At 38.3% G+C, this 23705-nt stretch overlaps 1 protein-coding gene across 21 annotated transcripts in view; it reads left to right on the top strand.

Moving 5' to 3' along the window:
* Positions 1 to 23705, top strand: part of LOC141399743 (phosphatidylinositol-3,5-bisphosphate 3-phosphatase MTMR4) — a 102100-nt gene that overhangs the window by 70828 nt on the left and 7567 nt on the right. For 7 of the 21 annotated variants that reach the window (XM_073978989.1, XM_073978992.1, XM_073978991.1 and 4 more), the window contains 9 exons: positions 2015 to 2200; positions 2277 to 2571; positions 2636 to 2741; positions 3077 to 3639; positions 7728 to 8604; positions 8673 to 8835; positions 11790 to 11900; positions 12335 to 12673; positions 21599 to 21810. In XM_073978989.1, coding sequence (XP_073835090.1) covers positions 2015 to 2200; positions 2277 to 2571; positions 2636 to 2741; positions 3077 to 3639; positions 7728 to 8604; positions 8673 to 8835; positions 11790 to 11900; positions 12335 to 12673; positions 21599 to 21810 — 2852 coding nt within the window. Of the gene's footprint in view, positions 1 to 2014; positions 2201 to 2276; positions 2572 to 2635; positions 2742 to 3076; positions 3640 to 7727; positions 8605 to 8672; positions 8836 to 11789; positions 11901 to 12273; positions 12674 to 21598; positions 21811 to 23705 lie in introns of all 21 variants that reach the window. The other 14 variants (XM_073978998.1, XM_073978999.1, XM_073978997.1 and 11 more) reach the window with 3 other exon arrangements.

Below are 23705 nucleotides of genomic sequence, written 5' to 3'. Positions count from 1 at the left end.
AGTGAATCGTACAGACCGATTTCGCTTTTGTCGCCCGTAGCAAAGACACTTGAGGCCTTGCTCCTCCCCAGTATCAGGAATAGCTATCAAGTTGCCGATCATCAGCATGGATTCCGTAAGCAGCACAGCACGACAATAGCGCTGCACGCCATTACCACATATATCTGTAAAGGACTCAACCAGAGACGACCGAGCGATAGAACAGTGATGGTGGCGCTTGACTTATCAAAAACATTTGCTACAGGCAGGCACTCCACGCTGTTTTGAGGACATTGAGCAGACAACCCTCCGGTCAAGCTGGAAACGTTGGATAGTCAATTATATGTGTGGACGCCAGTCGTACGTGGAATTCAGGAACAAGAAGTCCAAACCCCGTAGAGTGAAACAGTGAGTTCCCCAAGGTGGGGTGATATCTCCGGAACTGTTTAACCTCTACCTCTCCTGTATTCCGCCCCCTCCAGACAGTATCGAGATTGTAACGTGTGCGGATGATTGCACGATCCTGGCGTCAGGTACCTATCCTGATGACATCTGTGAGAGACTGAACAACTATTTAACCGATCTTACCACCTTTTTCCATTCGAGGAATATGCAGATTTCCGCCACAAAATCTACAGCCACTCTGTTCACCACATGGACAGCGCAGTTAGGACGTGAGTTGAATGTCGTGGTCGACGGTAACAGAATTCCGACCACAAACTGCCTTAAAATTTTAGGGGTAACATTCGTCACTACGTTCAGGTCGTGCGCACACGCCACAGCTATCTGCGACAAGTTGAAAAGTAGCAACAAGGTCCTCAAGTCCCTGGCCGGCAGCACTTGGGGTGCAGATAAAGAAACCTTGTTGGCCACGTATAACGCGATATGTCGGATAGGTGGTAAGCTATGCGGTGCCAGTTTGGTCCCCGAGATTGTGTGATACGAACTGGAAAAAGATTCAAACTTGCCAGAATGTCGACCTGAGAACAGCAACAGAGTGCCTCCTCAAATCTTCAGTGGACCATCTGCATGAGGAGGCAAAAATTCTTCCTGTAAAGCAACACAATGAAATGCTTTCGTTGCAGTACCTGCTTGGATGTTATCGTGTGAGCCATCCCAATCACCATCTTGTGGGTAGGCCCATTCAGGGAGATCAGGAAGGATATCCATGCTCTAGAGGGAGAGGTCCAACGATACAGGAGAGAACACCTATATCAACAAGCATATCAAGCAGGATTGAATAGCATTCACACGGACGCAGTTGCCAAGGCCTTAAGCAATTATAGTGTGAATAAAGTACTCGGAGTACATCCTCCATCTATCACAGCTGAGGCGCGTCAGCTGCCACGACAAACTAGAGTAATTTTGGCTCAACTACGCTCGGGATATTGCAGTCGCCTGAATTCTTATTGGGCGGAAATCGATCACGCCGTTCATGACATCTGCCCAGTATGCGGCATGGGCCCGCACGACACACAACAGCTTTTTAACTGCCCCCCAAACCTACCCATCTAACTCCAGTGGATCTGTGGCTACATCCCATCGAAGCAGCCACTTTTCTGGAACTGGAGATAGACCCAGAGCCAGATTGAACAGAGGATCGAACAAATAAACATAACAAAAACACTGTTACAACAACAACAAAAATATTTTTAACTAAATCCACGTTTTGGAATAATATTTTTTTTGAAAAAAATTTAAATAAATCCACGTTTTGAAAAAAACATTTTTAAATAAATCCACGTTTTGAAAAATATTTTTTTAAATACATCCACGTTTTGAAAAATTATTCTTAAATAAATCCACGTTTTGAAAAATATTTTTTTAAATACATCCACGTTTTGAAAAATTATTTTTAAATAAATCCACGTTTTGAAACAATATATTTAAAATTATGGCAATTCTACTCTGTATAAATATTTTCTTAGACAAATGTAACCTAACCTAAAAATGTTGTGAACTAACCTCCAATTTGATTTCTTTTACTATTTATATTTTTGTACGTTAAAATAAACTCGAAAACTTTTTTCCCTAGGGCTTTCGTGTACTGGTCGAACGTGAATGGCTTAGCTATGGCCACAAATTTGCCGATCGCTGTGGTCATGGTCCCGGTTCGGAAGAAACGAATGAACGTTGTCCAGTGTTTTTGCAATGGCTAGACTTGGTACATCAAATCCATAAGCAATTTAGTTGCAGTTTTGAATTTAGTATGGGATATTTGGTATGTAGTGAATCGTTATCTTCTTTTCGTTTTCTTTTTTTTTATAAACTTATTTCTTATTTCCCTTTCCTTACAGATCAAACTGGCTCAACACTCTCACTCTGGTCTATTTGGCAACTTTTTGTGCAATACACTAAAGGAACGTTTGGAAAATTCTGTCTTTGAGCGTACCTTTAGTGTTTGGTCTTTCCTGTCCAGTCCCATATATCGAAATCCTTTGTATAAACCACAACGAGATAAAGTATTATGGCCGGCTCATAATGTTCGAGATCTATCACTGTGGACTGAAGTTTATTTGGGTAGTTTGGGTGGTAATCAAAATTCCATTGATTTCCCGAATTACATAAATGACACATTAATGGGTTCCATAAGTGAGTAGGGATGAACTTTTGGGGTGTTTGGAGGAGTAATTTGATTTTCTTTTTCTGTCCTTAGGTTCTATGTCCAAAACGAGATCTTATGGTGATCTTATAACAGCTGGTTTCATACAGAATAGTATGTCAAGACGCTCAAGTGATCCAAATATGACAGTCGATCCAAAGTAAGTAAAAGATAAAATAAACCTGAATTAATGAAAATAGCTTTTTTATGATTTGAGGTTATGCTTTCTAATATTCAAAATTTTTAGGTTAGGTTTTGGGATTGAGATTAGAATTAGCTTTCTGTGTTTAATATATTAAACAGTCATGAAGAACATAATTTCTTATTTATGGTAATAATTCCTTTAAATTAGTAGAGTTCAACAATTCTCAACATAACCTCAAAAAGTTAGGTTATGTTAGTAATCTATTAAAATGTTGTATAAGTCTATTAAAATGTTGTATTAGTACAACTTATTCATATTTTTCTTTTCCGTTTTTTTCTCTTTCATTGCAGTCTAACAATTGGTTCAAATTCGGAAAATAACTCCATTGCCGATTTGCAATCTGACGAACGTGAGGAATCACCCGATATATTAGCGAATTTAATACACGATACAACACGTAAATTGGAGAATTTAACGAATGAACTAAATAATCATGACAATGATGATTTCAAACTGGCATCGAGTCAGAAAAACGCAAATGAATTGTTGGAATGCAATAATGAAGAGGAGAGTAAAAAGCTGATAAATAATGAAATAAATGCGTCTAGTAATGGCATCTTACATTCAAGTGTACAACACCAACAAACTGGCTGTGATAATGAGACTAAAACAAAAACACCAACAACAACAAATACAATACAATGCCCATCATCACCCAAAACAAAAATTAAATCTGTTGTCAAGGAATTTATTGCGGCGGAATGTGATGATACAGCTAAAAACGATGTCACCGATTCTTCAGCAACTGTGACAAATGGTTTTAATGGCATCCAACGAAGTTCCAATGGTATTACCATTGAAAAACATACCACAATGGGTTTGGATTTAATGATGAAAAGTGTTGCCATGGATGGTAAGTTGAGCAGACTTTTTTAGTCTTTCTTTAATTAGTTACCTAAAGTTTGCTTCTCTATTACTAACACTTTTTTGTTATGTATAACATCTAGAGATTAGTTTTGGTTGTTGTTGTAACAATGTTTTTGTTATGTTTATTTGTTCGTGCCTCTGTTCAATCTGGCTCTGGGTCTATCTCCAGTTCCAGAAAAGTGGTTGCTTCGATGGGATGTAGCCACAGATCCACTGGAGTTAGATGGGTAGCTTTGGCGGGGCAGTTAAAAAGGTGTTGTGTGTCGTGCGGGCCCATGCCGCATACTGGGCAGATGTCTTGCACGGCGCGATCGATTTCCGCCCAATACGAATTTAGGCGACTGCAATATCCCGAGCGTAGTTGTGCCAAAACTACTCTGGTTTGTCGTGGCAGCTGACGCTCCTCAGCTGCTATAGATGGAGGATGTACTCCGAGTACTTTATTCACACTATAATTACTTAAGGCCTTGGCAACTGCGTCCGTGTGAATGCTATTCAATCCTGCTTGATATGCTTGTTGATCTAGGGGTTCTCTCCTGTATCGTTGGACCTCTCCCTCTAGAGCATGGATATCCTTCCTGATCTCCCTGAATGGGCCGGGCCTACCCACAAGATGGTGATTGGGATGGCTCACACGATAACATCCAAGCAGGTACTGCAACGAAAGCATCTCATTGTGTTGCTTCACAGGAAGAATTTTTGCCTCCTCATGTAGATGGTCCACTGAAGATTTGAGGAGGCACCCTGCCGCTGTTCTCAGGGCGGCATTCTGGCAAGTTTGAATCTTTTTCCAGTTCGTATCACACAATCTCGGGGACCAGACTGGAGCCGCATAGCTTACCACAGACCGACCTATCGCGTTATACGTGGCCAACAAGGTTTCTTTATCTGCACCCCAAGTGCTGCCGGCCAGGGACTTGAGGACCTTGTTCCTACTTTTCAACTTGTCGCAGATAGCTGTGGCGTGAGCGCACGACGTGAATGTAGAGTCGAATGTGACCCCTAAAATTTTAGGGCAGTTTGTGGTCGGAATTCTGCTACCGTCGACCACGACATTCAACTCACGTCCAAACTGCGCTGTCCATGTGGTGAACAAAGTGGCTGTAGATTTTGTGGGGGAAATCTGCATATTCCTCGAATGGAAAAAGGTGGTAAGATCGGTTAAATAGTTGTTCAGTCTCTCACAGATGTCATCAGGATATGTACCCGACGCCAGGATCGTGCAATCATCCGCATACGTCACGATCTCAATGCCGTCTGGAGGTGGTGGAATACAGGAGAGGTAGAGGTTAAACAGTTCCGGAGATATCACCCCACCTTGGGGAACTCCCTGTTTCACTCTACGGGGTTTGGACTTCTTATTCCTGAATTCCACGTACAACTGGCGTCCACACATATAGTTGACTATCCAACGTTTCAAGCTTGGCCGGAGGGTTGTCTGCTCAATGTCCTCAAACAGCGTGGATGGCCTGACTGTATCAAAGGCTTTTGATAAGTCAAGCGCCACCATCACTGTTCTATCGCACGGTCGTCTCTGGTTGAGTCCTTTACAGATATATGTGGTTATGGCGTGCAGCGCTGTTGTCGTGCTGTGCTGCTTACGGAATCCATGTTGATGATCGGCAACTTGATAGCTATTTCTGATACTGGGGAGGATCAAGGCCTCAAGTGCCTTTGCTACGGGCGACAAAAGCGAAATCGGTCTGTACGATTCACTTTTGCTGGCATCCTTGCCTGGCTTCCGTAGTGGGACCACCCTGCCCATTTTCCAGACTTCGGAAACTACGAGGGTGGCTAGCGACAAGTTGAAGACTTTGGTGAGACACTCGACTCCCGGCTCATCCAGCTGCTTCAACATAACCATGGAGATTCCATCAGGGCCCAACGCTTTGGATGATTTAGCGTTCCTGATGGCATTGACAACATCATCCATTGTAAATTGTGGTGGTTCATCCTCGGCAGGAAGAGATCTGATGCGACGTAATACTCTTCTCTTCGCCCTGTCACTCTCGGGATGCTCGACAAACTGTCGATTGAAATTACTTGCGCACCTCTTCGGGTCAGTCAACGTAACGTCGCCAAACGTGACTGAGGTCCTATCTTCCCTTCTTCCAGGGTTCGAGAGTGACTTAACCGTTGCCCACAATTCACCAATACCAGCTTCAATGTTGCAGCTCTTCAGATGATTTAACCATTTGTTCCGCTTATGCTCGCCGACCAGCCTGTTAACTTCCAGAGTCAGCTCCCTGACTCTGGGGTCATTGGGGTTGATACGACGAAGCTCATCACGCTCGTTTGCTAATCCCGTCGCCTCTGCTGGGAAATTTGGTCTTACTTCGGGTATTCGACCAGCAGGGATATGGCGAGCGGCTGCAGCAGTGATGATGTCCCGGAACGTCCTTTCCGCTACCCGAACATCAAAAGGATTGGGCAATTCTCTGAAGCGGTGATTGGTGAACTCTCTGAAACTCGGCCAATCAGCTTTTTTATGATTGACGAACGTGCGGCGTTCAGAGGTGATGAAGTCGGGTGGTCTGCTAATGGAGACAATTAGGTGGTCTGATCCAAGAGAAATGACGGGTTGCCAGGTAGCATCATTTGTCAGACCAGGTGACACGATGGTTATGTCAGGCGAACTGTGACACTCTCCTCTAATTCTGGTAGGGGCGTCCTCATTGACCGTGCAAAACGTAGAGCTGTCAATCTGCTCAGCCAGCGCTGTACTTCTCTGGTCGTTTCCGAGGGCCAAATGCCACATCTCATGATGCGCATTAAAGTCCCCCAGGACCAGACGATTATGACCTTGCAAGAGCGGGCTAATGTCAGGCCTATAATCAGGGATACAGCTATTTCTCGGCGGGATGTATACATTCAGCAACTCTATTTCGGCAGCTCCACACCTGACTGCTACCCCCATACATTCCATGTACGGGTCATTAGAGACAGGCTCAAGCGAGATAGGTCTGTATTGGACAGACTGGTGCAATAGGAAAGCCAATCCCCCACCTCCACTTCTGGTGCGATCTTTCCTCAGAACATTGTAACCATCACAATGCTCTAAGCTGTGGTTGTTGTTCAGCTTGGTTTCCTGCACCGCCGCGCACCCTTGATGTTCTTCCGACTCATAAAATCTAATATCTCCTCGATCTTACCTCGGAGTCCATTGCAATTCAATTGCAAAAAGGCTGAATTTTCGGGGATTGGAACAACAACGGCTGGTGTTAAATGCTGCGTGTGTGCGGTTGTTGCCGAGGGGACTGCGGGGGAGTTTAGTAATCAGACGACGAGGGAGTCTCGTAATCCGACGACTACTCACTGGGAACTGTGTTCACACAGCATGCAGCAACATAGTCCCTGTCGTAGTCCCTCACGTGGACGAGTCCAGAGCAACCCCTTAGATGCACCCACTCCTGACATCTATTGCATCTCACCGAAGGTTGGATGTGGGTGAAGATGCGAATGTGACAAACTGAGCACAAATATATTGGTCCTGGGTTTTCCTCCGTCTCGGCTCGGACCAATAGAATTCGGAGCAGGCATTCCGGGATATGCTGCTCCCAATACAGAAAAACGAAACAAATTCGAACATGTACACACTGAGGTGGCAGCCGCTGGCCGGAACATTGGTTTTGTGTTGTTCCGGGTCAATCCGGTACGAAAGAACCCGCTGCCGTGGGATTGTTTGTTCATTTTGTCGGTCACTCATTGTAGAATTCAGTAAAGAACATTTCTCCCCTTAACACCTTTGCCCTAAAATTAACAGCCTGCTTCACTATGTCGAAAGAAAATGAAAACGAAAGACAAACTACTTAACTCGTGTATGATTTTCAAATTTTGTAGTTGTTTCGAAGCAAAAACAAAGTAAATATTACCATGATAAGCAAAGTTTAGTTGTTTTTCGTTCGCATTCATTTCCTCTCGACATAGTGAAACAGGCCCTAAGTATTGTGTAATAACTTGGACCAAGCAGAAAAACAACTAAATTAAATTTTTAAAAGTTAAAAGAAGTAAAGCTACTCTTAGTCCTTTTTAGCAGTTATGAATATTCCCTCTCTTTCCCTTTTTTTTTCCTAGATACTTCCTGCAACAACAGTTTGGAAACATCTTGCAATGGTTCTACCGCTGATGGTGGTGGGGAATCAATGACAAGCAGTAAAACAGATGATTCTCATAATTTATGGCATGGTTCCATTAATACCAGTACTGATACCTTAGTGCCCCTGGCGGAAACTAAAATACAAAACGGCAATTGTGATACTACAGATGGTGTCTGCAGTAAAAAGGAAACAGCTTCTCCCAAGAAGCTCTCCGATGGCCAAAGCACAAATAATGCTGATGATAAAAACACAACAACAACAAAGAGTAGCACAACATGTAAAATTTTGCCAAAAGTTCATAACACTACCAACAACAATATTACAACCCGACCAAATCAACTGTCCACCACCACCAATAACAATCTACACAATGCAACAACAACAACAGATGACATTACCACAAACACCACCAGCAGCAGCAACAACATTGGCAGTCGCTTGACCTCTTCTGATGTTGCTGGTGGTGGTGGTGGCGGCCTAATGGAAGAAAGCATACTCATATTACCTGAACATAGGAAATTAGAAATTTCCATTAGTGGCAAATGTGAAACAATTGCTGCTAATACAACTACCTCGTCAGGTTCCAATAGTATGATTGTCACCAGTACACAACAGCAGCAACAACAAATGCCAACAATGGCAGCCGCAGTCCCATTATGTTCTTCAGCATCTTCAGCATTACCACCCACACCAACCTCAGCATCAGCAACAATGTCCGCTTACAATCTACCTTATGCTATTAATAATAATACTGCAACTATACAACCTAATACAACCACAGCTGCCTCTAGCCAAAGAAGAAGACGTACCTCGTCATCAAATTCGGGTTTTATTGCCAAACAAGCCAATGGAAGGTAATGGTCTTTTTTATTAGAAATTGTTGTAAAGTGTTTTAATAATTTATTTTGTTGTATTTCCACAGTTATATTTCACGCTTCTCATTGCCTGGCGGTGTACGGTCTTTGCCTATGACACCACCTGGTTTGACTGAACGACAACAAGTTACTATTTCCTGCCCTGATGGTTTAGCTCATGCTTTAAGTGAAGAAAATATAAGACTACAGCAAATTGTACATGAACATAAGGTAAGTACTTGTTGTGTTGGACAAATATTTGTTTAAAGGAAATAGAGTGTTTGCAAATGGTTGCAAGTAGGTCCTTGGGATTCTGAGTAATGTTGGCAACCTTTCCTGAGAATTTCAGCCATGTAGATGCTTTCTACGAGTCGTGTTTTAAGGCACGCCATCCATACTCGGCTATAAAAAAACGTGTCCCATGTCATGGAGCTAATATGAATCGGGGTGACCTCATTAATACGAGATAAGTCTCCTTTGTCCCTTCGGGGATGCTTGTGGGAACATATATACATATGTATGTGTATGTATTCTTAGGGTTCTCTGATATATCCTAGGTTAGGTTAGGTCTGGGGATGTGTAGTCAATATATATACATATATTGACTACGCCACTCGGAGACCTTTCGGTCCATTGTGATCATCCATAAAAAAGAGGTTCAGAATTACCTGAAAAGAAAAGAGGGTGTGGTTTGGAAAGTAGTAATAAATGAATTATTAAAAAGAAAAAAAATGAAGATATAATAAAGAAAGAGAGGGTGGTTTATTTGGTGATGGTGAAAAAAAAAACTGTCAGAGAAGTAGTTACGCTTGTGTGTCGCGCCGTCCCAGCCAATTCAGATTTTTGATGATGTTGTTTATTATTGTTGGTTCCATGTTTGAGTAGAAGGTTAAGCTTGGAGGAAAGCGTATTCCTGTTAATCTATATCGCTTTCGAGTTAACATCGGGCAACGACATAAAATATGCTCAATCGTCTCCGTTTCCTCCTCATCTTCACAGAGCCTGTAATAGTCCACGCCATCATCCTGCCATTTTCCGATAAAAGCTCGGATGTTGCAATGACCGGTAATGACTCCCGTCAATACCCTGATTTCTGACTTGTTCAGATTTAAGAGTGAAGTTGTTCTGTTTGTTGATAGAGTCGGCCAAATGGCCCTTGACACGTTGCACCTTGGTTCATTATGCCATAGTTCCTTGGCTCGTTCTTCAAAGAACGTCTTCACTCTCCGAAAAAGGTGACATATGGGTGGTTTGATTGAATCAGTGATTGCTAGACTTGTTGATTGAGATCCATGTCTTGTCAGTTCATCTGCCTTCTCATTTCTCACAGTGTCCCGGTACCCAGCAGAGTCGGACAGCGTTTGTGAGGTTCGCCAAAGCAGTTCTACACTCAAGAACGGCCTCAGACTTGATATTGGAGGATTTGATGGCTTTAAGAGCCGGCTGACTATCAACGAAGATAGTCACCGGTTCAAAGATTTCTGCATCCAGACTTTTTATCAACTCTGCGGCCATTTTGATCGCGAAGATTTCTGCTTGGAAAACACTACAGTCGCTGTTCAACCTATATGAGTATTCGAGGCAAAGCTTTTCGCAGTAGACGCCAGCTACGGTACCTTCTTTCATCTTGGAACCTGTGTAGAAAGCCAGACCGTCCAGAGGAGGGTTACTACGGATCCAGTCATCTCTACTAGGGATAATGACCTCAAAATCTTCAAATCTTTGGATTGGTGATAAGTAGTCGCTGAATTTCCCCTGCAGATTTAAGCTGAGGTTTGGTCCTAGCTCCCGAAGAATGCATGCATGTCCATAGGTGCTGTCGCGCCAACGATTCAGTTCGTGTAGCCTTAGGGCACTACGTGCTGCTTGACCTTTGATGCTGAGTCTTATGGGCAAGAGGTTCAACATCGCATTTAGAGCTGCTTGTGGTGTACTTCTAAAAGCACCAGTTATCAGGATCGAGGCTGCCCTTTGCACCTTGTATATGTTGCCGGAGTTCGATTTATGTCGAAGCGCATGCCACCAGACAAGACATCCGTAGGATAAGATGGGTCTCACAATAGTATTATACAGCCAGTGTATAATAGCTGGATTTAATCCCCAGCTTTTCCCAATCGAATTCTTACATGAATAAAGTGCAATCATACCTCTCTTCGTCCGTTCCTCGACGTTCCTTTTCCATCTCAATTGAGAATCCAGGATTGTACCTAGGTATTTGGCCTCAGGAGATAGATGTAATTGCACTCCATCCAATGTTGGTGGCACGAAGTCGCCGAGATTACGCTTTCTGGTGAACAATACCAGTTCTGTTTTCGTTGGATTTACACCAAGGCCAAGACCAAGGCGGTGGCCCAACGGGACAGCTTTGATAAGGCTCTTTGCATAAGCTCCGATATTGTGGACAGGAATTTGGCAGTTATTAGTATAGCACAGCAGCGGTGAGAGTACACCTCCCTGGGGGGGGTGTTGACCGCTCTAAGCGAGAGATGAATGGACTCAAGTTTTACGTTGTCAAAGGCTCCTTCTATATCCAGGAAAGCCGCCAAGGTAAAGTTTGAATTCTCCATATTTCTCTCAATGAAACCCACGACCTCATGAAGAGCGGTTTCGACAGATTTACCTTTCATGTAAGCATGCTGCGAGTTGCTCAGCGAGGCAGTGTCTGCAAAGCTCCTAATCTCCAGATCGATCAGTCGTTCGAGTGTATTGAGGAGAAAGGAGGATGAGCTTATAGGTCTGTAGTCTTTCGGTGCAGAGTGACTGGCTTTCCCCGCTTTGGGGATGTAAGTTACCTTTGCCTCCTTCCACAGATCTGGTACGCAGGAAAGAAACAAACAGGCCCTGAAGATCTCCTCCAGAATTAGGTATATCTGCGGTGCGGCAATATGAAGCATCGCAGGAATTATTCCATCTGGACCAGGTGACTTATAGGGTTTGAATGTACTTACTGCCCACTTTATTTTGTTTCTGGACTTGGAAGTTGTCACATTCAATGTGAAGGTTACTGGCGTCCGTGCAGTCAGGGAACTGGGTCTCAGCTAGAAGGTTTAGAGTGTCAAGACCTGAGTCTGTCCACGTTGGAATTGTAAGGAAGAACACGTTTCCCCTTCCATCCATTTTCCATTCGATTTGATTTTTGCAATAATTATTGTTATTAATCAACATTTTTCTCCTTTTTCTTACAGATGCGTGAAGATGTTTTACTACGCGAATTACACGATATGCGCATGGCATTGCTAAAGAAAATATGTCCAAATTGTAATAATGCAAATGCATCGGGCAACACTGATGAACAGGTGAATATCACATAACTTAAGCAAAAAAGCGTTAACAATTAAGAACCACACTAAGAACAAAAAATGCTTAGACGAAAAAATTTATAGGTAAAACTATTTAATTCTAATCGTTAAAATTATAACAATATTCCCCCCTTAGAATCAAACAAAAATAAAGAAAAGACGATTTGTAGATAATTTGATGAAACTATTTTGGTTGCTACTATTCCCAGTTCTTTTTATGTACTTATCTTTGGCATCATTTACTAAATGTGTTGTATATGTTAACTTATATTTTTCTTCTCATATTACTTTTAATTATTTCTATAAAAACATTTTACAAAATTTTGTTTTTGTTGTACATAAGTTAGGTAAATTAAATTTTATTTTTAAGATTAAAGATTGTGATAATGATTGTTGTAATAATAACCACAAAACAACATCATCAACAACAGAACAGATTGCATACTGATAATACAACAAATCTACTACCATCACATAGAAGAACACAAAGACGACGACGGCATTGTGTTCCAACATTGCCGCTATATCATCAACAACGTCAGCTATTCCGCAAGCATTACCCTTATAGAAGTGGAGGACGTCATCAACGTATTTATTGTAGTAGTCATTTATCCTCAACTGCCACCATAATTATTGAAAACTTTGATAATTATGATGAAGAAATTTATGACGACGATGATGATTTGGATTATGAATTGGAAGAGGAAGATGATTATGATGATAGTGATAGTAGTAATGGTGATAATGATGATAATTATTCTGTATCAGGGGTTAGTTTTTAATTTAATTTCAGATTTGTTTTGTTAATTTTATTTACTTTTTTGGTTATCAAGTTTTTTTGTTTGTCTTTTTTAAAAGTTAAATAATTACTAAAAATCGTTGCGAAAGTAGGATAGTCCATGTCAGTAAATAATTATAGACAGACATTTCCTTACAGATATTCTTTGTATTTCGTATGGAATTTAGTTTTTGATGGCAGATTAATATTAAAATCTCACCCTCACCCTTCTCGCGAGAAACAGGTCTACAAATTTCTTCTTAATTTTTAATGGCCAAATCTATAGTAACCTTTAAATTATACATGCTATATTTAAAGATTTTCTTTGTTGTTGTTGTAACAGTGTTTGTTATTATGTTTGTATGTTCGTTCTTTTGTTCAATCTGGCTTTGGGTCTATCTCCAGTTCCAGGAAAGTGGCTGCTTCGATGGGATGTAACCACAGATCCACTGGAGTTAGATGAGTAGGGTTGGCTAGGCAGTTGAAAAAGTGTTTTGTGTAGTGCGGGACCATGCCACATACTGGGCAGATGTCTTCCACGGCGCGATCGATTTCCGCCCAATAAAAATTTAGGCGACTGCAATATCCCGAGCGTAGTTGAGCCAAAACTACTCTAGTTTGTCGTGTACATAAAGATTTTGTTTGGCTCCCATTCCCCCCAATTGTTGTAAATACAGCGCTCCTTTGCTCAGTGACTTGTAGTGAAATTTGAAGAAAAAAATTTGTCCTTCGACAACATGGATCTAAAAAGTGTTTTTTTCGACATATTGTTTCAATTTACCAAGATAATAATAATCTTCTGCTGGTACCCCACTTTCGCCCTCTAATTGGTTGTAATTTTGAATTTTGTGTTTCCAGAGGTTCAACAAAAATTTCTACCAAAAATTGTCTATTATATAAGCCCCACATTGTGGAATAGGCCCCATATAAAGCAGCGCACCGATTTAAGGTATTTTGAAAGTATTAGTCCCATTTAGTTCCTTCCTTGTCTGTTCTTCTCTTTGGATCCTCCCAAAAATCTTTAATAAATCCACGTCTATTTTCCTATTAGGTATCTCCCAAAAATCTTTAATAAATCCTCGTCTATTTTCCTACTAGGAATCTCCCAAAAATCTTTAATAAATCCGCGTTTAATTTGCTCTGTGGATCCTCCCAAAAATCTTTAATAAATCCACGTTTATTTTCCTATTAGGATCCTCCCAAAATTTTTAATAAATCCACACCTATTTTCCTTTTGAATCCTCCGAATAATCTTTAAAAAATCCAAGTAGAGTTTCTCCCAAAATTATTTAGTAAGTCCACGTGTATTTTCCTCTTTGGGTCCGCCAAAAATCTTTAATAAATCCACGCCTATTTTCCTCTTTGGGTCCGCCAAAAATCTTTAATAAATCCACGCCTATTTTCCTATTGGAATCCTCCCAAAAATCTTTAATACATCCACGACTATTTTCCTATTGGAATCCTCCCAAGAATCTTTAATAAATCCACGCCTATTTTCCTATTGGAATCCTCCCAAAAATCTTTAATAAATCCACGCCTATTTTCCTCTTTGGGTCCGCCAAAAATCTTTAATAAATCCACGCCTATTTTCCTCTTTGGGTCCGCCAAAAATCTTTAATAAATCCACGCCTATTTTCCTATTGGAATCCTCCCAAAAATCTTTAATAAATCCACGCCTATTTTCCTATTGGAATCCTCCCAAAAATCTTTAATAAATCCACGCCTATTTTCCTATTGGAATCCTCCCAAAAATCTTTAATAAATCCACGCCTATTTTCCTATTGGAATCCTCGCAAAAATCTTTAATAAATCCACGCCTATTTTCCTATTGGAATCCTCCCAAAAATCTTTAATAAATCCACGCCTATTTTCCTATTGGAATCCTCGCAAAAATCTTTAATAAATCCACGCCTATTTTCCTATTGGAATCCTCGAAAAAATCTTTAATAAATCCACGCCTATTTTCCTATTGGAATCCTCGCAAAAATCTTTAATAAATCCACGCCTATTTTCCTATTGGAATCCTCGAAAAAATCTTTAATAAATCCACGCCTATTTTCCTATTGGAATCCTCCCAAAAATCTTTAATAAATCCACGCCTATTTTCCTATTGGAATCCTCCCAAAAATCTTTAATAAATCCACGCCTATTTTCCTATTGGAATCCTCGAAAAAATCTTTAATAAATCCACGCCTATTTTCCTATTGGAATCCTCGCAAAAATCTTTAATAAATCCACGCCTATTTTCCTATTGGAATCCTCGAAAAAATCTTTAATAAATCCACGCCTATTTTCCTATTGGAATCCTCGCAAAAATCTTTAATAAATCCACGCCTATTTTCCTATTGGAATCCTCGCAAAAATCTTTAATAAATCCACGCCTATTTTCCTATTGGAATCCTCGCAAAAATCTTTAATAAATCCACTCCTATTTTCCTATTGGAATCCTCGCAAAAATCTTTAATAAATCCACGCCTATTTTCCTATTGGAATCCTCGCAAAAATCTTTAATAAATCCACGCCTATTTTCCTATTGGAATCCTCCCAAAAATCTTTAATAAATCCACGTCTATTTTCCTATTGGAATCCTCCCAAAAATCTTTAATAAATCCACGCCTATTTTCCTATTGGAATCCTCCCAAAAATCTTTAATAAATCCACGCCTATTTTCCTATTGGAATCCTCCCAAAAATCTTTAATAAATCCACGCCTATTTTCCTATTGGAATCCTCCCAAAAATCTTTAATAAATCCACGCCTATTTTCCTATTGGAATCCTCCCAAAAATCTTTAATAAATCCACGCCTAATTTCCTCTTTGGATTCTCCCAAAAATATTTAGTAAATCCACGCCTAATTTCCTCTTTGGATTCTCCCAAAAATATTTAGTAAATCCACGCCTAATTTCCTCTTTGGATTCTCCCAAAAATATTTAGTAAATCCACGCCTAATTTCCTCTTTGGATTCTCCCAAAAATCTTTAATAAATCCACGTCTATTTTCCTATTGGAATCCTCCCAAAAATCTTTAATAAATCCACGCCTATTTTCCTATTGGAATCCTCCCAAAAATCTTTAATAAATCCACGCCTATTTTCCTATTGGAATCCTCCCAAAAATCTTTAATAAATCTACATCTATTTTCCTATTGGAATCCTCCCAAAAATCGTTAATAAATCCACGTCTGTTTTCCTATTGGAATCCTCCCAAAAATCTTTAATAAATCCACGCCTATTTTCCTATTGGAATCCTCCCAAAAATCTTTAATAAATCCACGCCTATTTTCCTATTGGAATCCTCCCAAAAATCTTTAATAAATCCACGCCTATTTTCCTATTGGAATCCTCCCAAAAATCTTTAATAAATCCACGCTTATTTTCCTATTGGAATCCTCCCAAAAATCTTTAATAAATCCACGCCTATTTTCCTATTGGAATCCTCCCAAAAATCTTTAATAAATCCACGCCTATTTTCCTATTGGAATCCTCCCAAAAATCTTTAATAAATCCACGCCTATTTTCCTATTGGAATCCTCCCAAAAATCTTTAATAAATCCACGCCTATTTTCCTATTGGAATCCTCCCAAAAATCTTTAATAAATCCACGCCTATTTTCCTATTGGAATCCTCCCAAAAATCTTTAATAAATCCACGCCTATTTTCCTATTGGAATCCTCCCAAAAATCTTTAATAAATCCACGCCTATTTTCCTATTGGAATCCTCCCACAAATCTTTAATAAATCCACGCCTATTTTCCTATTGGAATCCTCCCAAAAATCTTTAATAAATCCACGCCTATTTTCCTATTGGAATCCTTCCAAAAATCTTTAATAAATCCACGCCTATTTTCCTATTGGAATCCTTCCAAAAATCTTTAATAAATCACGCCTATTTTCCTATTGGAATCCTCCCAAAAATCTTTAATAAATCCACGCCTATTTTCCTATTGGAATCCTCCCAAAAATCTTTAATAAATCCACGCCTATTTTCCTATTGGAATCCTTCCAAAAATCTTTAATAAATCCACGCCTATTTTCCTATTGGAATCCTCCCAAAAAATTTAATAAATCCACGCCTATTTTCCTATTGGAATCCTTCCAAAAATCTTTAATAAATCCACGCCTATTTTCCTATTGGAATCCTCCCAAAAATCTTTAATAAATCCACGCCTATTTTCCTATTGGAATCCTTCCAAAAATCCTTAATAAATCCACGCCTATTTTCCTATTGGAATCCTCCCAAAAATCTTTAATAAATCCACGCCTATTTTCCTATTGGAATCCTCCCAAAAATCTTTAATAAATCCACGCCTATTTTCCTATTGGAATCCTCCCAAAAATCTTTAATAAATCCACGCCTATTTTCCTATTGGAATCCTCCCAAAAATCTTTAATAAATCCACGCCTATTTTCCTATTGGAATCCTCCCAAAAATCTTTAATAAATCCACGCCTATTTTCCTATTGGAATCCTCCCAAAAATCTTTAATAAATCCAAGCCTATTTTCCTATTGGAATCCTCCCAAAAATCTTTAATAAATCCACGCCTATTTTCCTATTGGAATCCTCCCAAAAATCTTTAATAAATCCACGCCTATTTTCCTATTGGAATCCTCCTAAAAATCTTTAATAAATCCACGCCTATTTTCCTATTGGAATCCTCCCAAAAATCTTTAATAAATCCACGCCTATTTTCCTATTGGAATCCTCCCAAAAATCTTTAATAAATCCACGCCTATTTTCCTATTGGAATCCTCCCAAAAATCTTTAATAAATCCACGCCTATTTTCCTATTGGAATCCTCCCAAAAATCTTTAATAAATCCACGCCTATTTTCCTATTGGAATCCTCCCAAAAATCTTTAATAAATCCACGCCTATTTTCCTATTGGAATCCTCCCAAAAATCTTTAATAAATCCACGCCTATTTTCCTATTGGAATCCTCCCAAAAATCTTTAATAAATCCACATCGATTTTCCTATTGGAATCCTCCCAAAAATCTTTAATAAATCCACGCCTATTTTCCTATTGGAATCCTCCCAAAAATCTTTAATAAATCCACGCCTATTTTCCTCTTTGGATCCTCCCAAAAATCTTTAATAAATCCACGCCTATTTTCCTCTTTGGAATCCTCCCAAAAATCTTTAATAAATCCACGCCTATTTTCCTATTGGAATCCTCCCAAAAATCTTTAATAAATCCACGCCTATTTTCCTATTGGAATCCTCCCAAAAATTTTTAATAAATCCACGCCTATTTTCCTATTGGAATCCTCCCAAAAATCTTTAATAAATCCACGCCTATTTTCCTATTGGAATCCTCCCAAAAATCTTTAATAAATCCACGCCTATTTTCCTATTGGAATCCTCCCAAAAATCTTTAATAAATCCACGCCTATTTTCCTATTGGAATCCTCCCAAAAATCTTTAATAAATCCACGCCTATTTTCCTATTGGAATCCTCCTAAAAATCTTTAATAAATCCACGCCTATTTTCCTATTGGAATCCTCCCAAAAATCTTTAATAAATCCACGCTTATTTTCCTATTGGAATCCTCCTAAAAATCTTTAATAAATCCACGCCTATTTTCCTATTGGAATCCTCCCAAAAATCGTTAATAAATCCACGCCTATTTTCCTATTGGAATCCTCCCAAAAATCTTTAATAAATCCACGCCTATTTTCCTATTGGAATCCTCCCAAAAATCTTTAATAAATCCACGCCTATTTTCCTATTGGAATCCTCCCAAAAATCTTTAATAAATCCACGCCTATTTTCCTATTGGAATCCTCCCAAAAATCTTTAATAAATCCACGCCTATTTTCCTATTGGAATCCTCCCAAAAATCTTTAATAAATCCACGCCTATTTTCCTATTGGAATCCTCCCAAAAATCTTTAATAAATCCACGCCTATTTTCCTATTGGAATCCTCCCAAAAATCTTTAATAAATCCACGCCTAATTTCCTCTTTGGATCCTCCCAAAAATCTTTAATAAATCCACGCCTATTTTCCTATTGGAATCCTCCCAAAAATCTTTAATAAATCCACGCCTATTTTCCTATTGGAATCCTCCCAAAAATCTTTAATAAATCCACGCCTATTTTCCTATTGGAATCCTCCCAAAAATCTTAAATAAATTCACGCCTATTTTCCGATTGGAATCCTCCCAAAAATCTTTAATAAATCCACGCCTATTTTCCTATTGGAATCCTCCCAAAAATCTTTAATAAATCCACGCCTATTTTCCGATTGGAATCCTCCCAAAAATCTTTAATAAATCCACGCCTATTTTCCTATTGGAATCCTCCCAAAAATCTTTAATAAATCCACGCCTATTTTCCGATTGGAATCCTCCCAAAAATCTTTAATAAATCCACGCCTATTTTCCTATTGGAATCCTCCCAAAAATCTATAATAAATCCACGCCTATTTTCCTATTGGAATCCTCCGAAAAATCTTTAATAAATCCACGCCTATTTTCCTATTGGAATCCTCCCAAAAATCTATAATAAATCCACGCCTATTTTCCTATTGGAATCCTCCGAAAAATCTTTAATAAATCCACGCCTATTTTCCTATTGGAATCCTCCCAAAAATCTTTAATAAATCCACGCCTATTTTCCTATTGGAATCCTCCGAAAAATCTTTAATAAATCCACGCCTATTTTCCTATTGGAATCCTCCCAAAAATCTTTAATAAATCCACGCCTATTTTCCTATTGGAATCCTCCGAAAAATCTTTAATAAATCCACGCCTATTTTCCTATTGGAATCCTCCCAAAAATCTTTAATAAATCCACGCCTATTTTCCTATTGGAATCCTCCGAAAAATCTTTAATAAATCCACGCCTATTTTCCTATTGGAATCCTCCCAAAAATCTTTAATAAATCCACGCCTATTTTTCTATTGGAATCTTCCCAAAAATCTTTAATAAATCCACGCCTATTTTCCTATTGGAATCCTCCCAAAAATCTTTAATAAATCCACGCCTATTTTCCTATTGGAATCTTCCCAAAAATCTTTAATAAATCTACGCCTATTTTCCTATTGGAATCCTCCCAAAAATCTTTAATAAATCCACGCCTATTTTCCTATTGGAATCCTCCCAAAAATCTTTAATAAATCCACGTCTATTTTTCTATTGGAATCTTCCCAAAAATCTTTAATAAATCTACGCCTATTTTCCTATTGGAATCCTCCCAAAAATCTTTAATAAATCCACGCCTATTTTTCTATTGGAATCCTCCGAAAAATCTTTAATAAATCCACGCCTATTTTCCTATTGGAATCCTCCCAAAAATCTTTAAAAAATCCACGCCTATTTTCCTATTGGAATCCTCCCAAAAATCTTTAATAAATCCACGCCTATTTTCCTATTGGAATCCTCCCAAAAATCTTTAATAAATCCAGGCCTATTTTCCTATTGGAATCCTCCCAAAAATCTTTAATAAATCCAGGCCTATTTTCCTATTGGAATCCTCCCAAAAATCTTTAATAAATCCAAATATTTTCCTATTGGAATCCTCCCAAAAATCTTTAATAAATCCACGCCTATTTTCCTATTGGAATCCTCCCAAAAATCTTTAATAAATCCACGCCTATTTTCCTATTGGAATCCTCCCAAAAATCTTTAATAAATCCATGCCTATTTTCCTATTGGAATCCTCCCAAAAATCTTTAATAAATCCACGCCTATTTTCCTATTGGAATCCTCCCAAAAATCTTTAATAAATCCACGCCTATTTTCCTATTGGAATCCTCCCACAAATCTTTAATAAATCCACGCCTATTTTCCTATTGGAATCCTCCCAAAAATCTTTAATAAATCCACGCCTATTTTCCTATTGGAATCCTCCCAAAAATCTTTAATAAATCCACGCCTATTTTCCTATTGGAATCCTCCCAAAAATCTTTAATAAATCCACGCCTATTTTCCTATTGGAATCCTCCCACAAATCTTTAATAAATCCACGCCTATTTTCCTATTGGAATCTTCCCAAAAATCTTTAATAAATCCACGCTTATTTTCCTATTGGAATCCTCCCAAAAATCTTTAATAAATCCACGCCTATTTTCCTATTGGAATCCTCCCAAAAATCTTTAATAAAACCGCGTCTATTTTCTTCCTTGGATCCTCCAAAAATATGTAATAAACCCACGTTAATTTACTTCTTTGGACGATCCCAAAAATCTTTAATAAATCCACGTCTATTTTTCTCTTTGGATTCTCCCAAAAATTTTAATAAATCCACGCCTATTTTGTAGAGAATTTTTTCATGGCTGAAATACTCAGGAACCCATGTCCTTCAGCGTGCAAGTCGTGTGTACATACCATTGCACCACGGTGGCACCCAATGTGAGGTTATGTTTTGTTTATTACATTCTCTTGGATATATATTTTGCCAGATTTTATACTCTCAAGGCCAAAATACATGTATTTTGTTTTTGTAGAGCTATAGGTTTGGCCCTCAGGTTATTTATTTTGATGTTATGACATTGAAAATAATGGTTTCTACTTGTGAGGCTATGTTTCTTTAGTAACACGTTCTAAGTTTCAGGCTATATTTGTTTTTCGTAGCTAAATATACAAAAGTTAGTTTAAGATTTACAATAAATCTTATTAAAATCAATACTAATTAGGTACTTTAATGGCGATTTCTATTTCCAGGAAGCTTTTTATTAATGCTTTGGAAAAAAATATCAACTGAAATTTGAAAATAACAGCATGAAATCGTCTTTTTGTAAATTAATTTAAAATTTTTATTTAACCAACATAAATGTTTGTTCTCTAACAAATTCTATTTTCCTCCACTCTTTTCTTCTTTGTATTTCTTTTTCGGTTATATCTGCACGCATGATCGTGATGGATTGATTGTAAATGGGATTTCAAATACACGCGCACGCACACAAACACCAATAGTGTTCAGCACTGGATAATGTAGAAAATGCTTCGATTTGCTCATGGGAAGCTGTTGAAGATCGCAGTGCTAGTGGTCCCTCGTCCTGCGCCACAACCAGTTCCTCAATGCAACCAAATGCCACAAGTGTATTATGGGTACCCGATCATGCCGTTTCACGTTGTACCAGCTGTCAAACGGAATTTTGGCTGGGCCGAAGGAAACACCATTGCCGGTGCGCATTGTAAATTTTTGTAGTTGTTTGTAAAAAGACAACAAAACGTTTCTCTTTTGTTTTTATTCTTCTTAACATAATTGTGATGTCACCTCTGAAGTTCTGTTTTCCTTTTTAGTTTTTTATTTTAATTTTTTTCTTTTGTTTTATGAGAATGTAACTAATTTTTTGTTTGTCTTAATTTGTAGACCATCTTTTCAATGGCTTAATAAAACTTTTGTCTTTCATTGGAAACCCCAAAGTTTTATTTTGCTCTAAAGATTGTTTCTTTTCTGCTAACACCACCAACCACTACCAACCACTACTTTTCATTTCCATTGTTGTTAATAACCATTGTCATTTAATTTTTTTTTAATTCTTAGTTTTTTTTTCTTTAAGTTTATTTAACATAAGTATATGTTTAAATAATATCATTTTTAAATACACCAAAATCACACACATACATTTTACTCAAATCACATACAAAAAGCACGCATTATTTTATTTGTTAATGGCCAGTATCTAGACTTTATTCAAAAACGAAATCGTATGAATTACAAAAGGACCTTAAGTGGTCTGTTGTACTTTGTTTGATAGTTTGTTTCGAGTATAGATCAAGAACCGGCTATACATTTTGTAGGAAAACAATGGTTTGTACTTTCCTTCGTTCTTTTATGGAGTTTAGAATAAATGGATGTACCCGTATGTATGTATGTACGTATTCATTACCTCGGAAGCATATGTGATAAGACTTCTTATAAACATAATTGTAAACTGTTTCTTCTTTGTGAATCTTCAAACATCTATCTTTCACAATGAGTCTTTCCAACAACGTTGACAAATCCATGTCACCTTGCCTTCCTGAGTTTAACTAAAAATCTTTAATAAATCCACGTCTACTTTACACTTTAAATCCTCCCAAAAATCTTTAATAAATCAACGTTTATTTTCCTGTTTGGATACTCCTGAAAATCTTTAATAAATCCACGTCTACTTTCCTCTTTGGATCCTCCCAAAAATCTTTAATAAATCCACGTCTACTTTCCTCTTTGGATCCTCCCAAAAATCTTTAATAAGCCCACCTCTACTTTCCTCTTTGGATCCTCCCAAAAATCTTTGAAAATCCACGTCTATTTTTCTTTTTGGGATCCTCCAAGACATTTTTAATAAATTCACGTCTATTTTCTTTTTTGGATCCTCCCAAAAATCTTTAATAAATCCACGTTTATTTTCTTGCTTGGATACCCCCAAAAATCTTTAATAAATCCATCTACTTTCCTATTTGGATCCTCCAAAAATATTTAATAAACCCACATCTACTTTCCTCTATGGATCCTCCCAAAAATATTTAATAAACCTACGTCTACTTTCCTCTTTGGATCTTCCCAAAAATATTTAATAAACCCACGTCTACTTTCCTCTATGGATCCTCCCAAAAATATTTAATAAACCTACGTCTACTTTCCTCTTTGGATCTTCCCAAAAATATTTAATAAACCCACGTCTACTTTCCTCTATGGATCCTCCCAAAAATATTTAATAAATCCAGGTTTATTTTCCTCTTGTGATCCTCCCAAAAATCTTTAAAAAATCTTTTTGGATACTCCTAAAAATCTTTTATAAGTTCACGTCTATTTCTCTTTTTGGGATACTCCCAAAAATCTTTAATAAATCCACGTCTATTTTTATTTTTGGGATATTCCCAAAAATCTTTAATAAATGCACTTTTATTTTCCTCCTTGGATCCTCCCAAAAATCTTTAATAAACCCACGTCTAATTTCCTCTTTGGATCCTCCCAAAAATCCTAAATAACCCCACGTCTACTTTCTTCTTTGGATCCTTCCTCTATAAGTAGCAGGACTTTGAAGACCTCTTGCAACTGTTGGTAATCAAGCCTGCCTTTCACAAAGAGGAT

This window comes from Musca autumnalis, unplaced genomic scaffold, assembly GCF_047663935.1.
Source record: "Musca autumnalis isolate F117 unplaced genomic scaffold, ASM4766393v1 scaffold_3, whole genome shotgun sequence".
NCBI lineage: Eukaryota > Metazoa > Arthropoda > Insecta > Diptera > Muscidae > Musca > Musca autumnalis.
The sequence above is the reverse complement of the archived record's forward strand: the minus strand, read 5'-3'. Positions and strand labels throughout refer to the sequence as shown.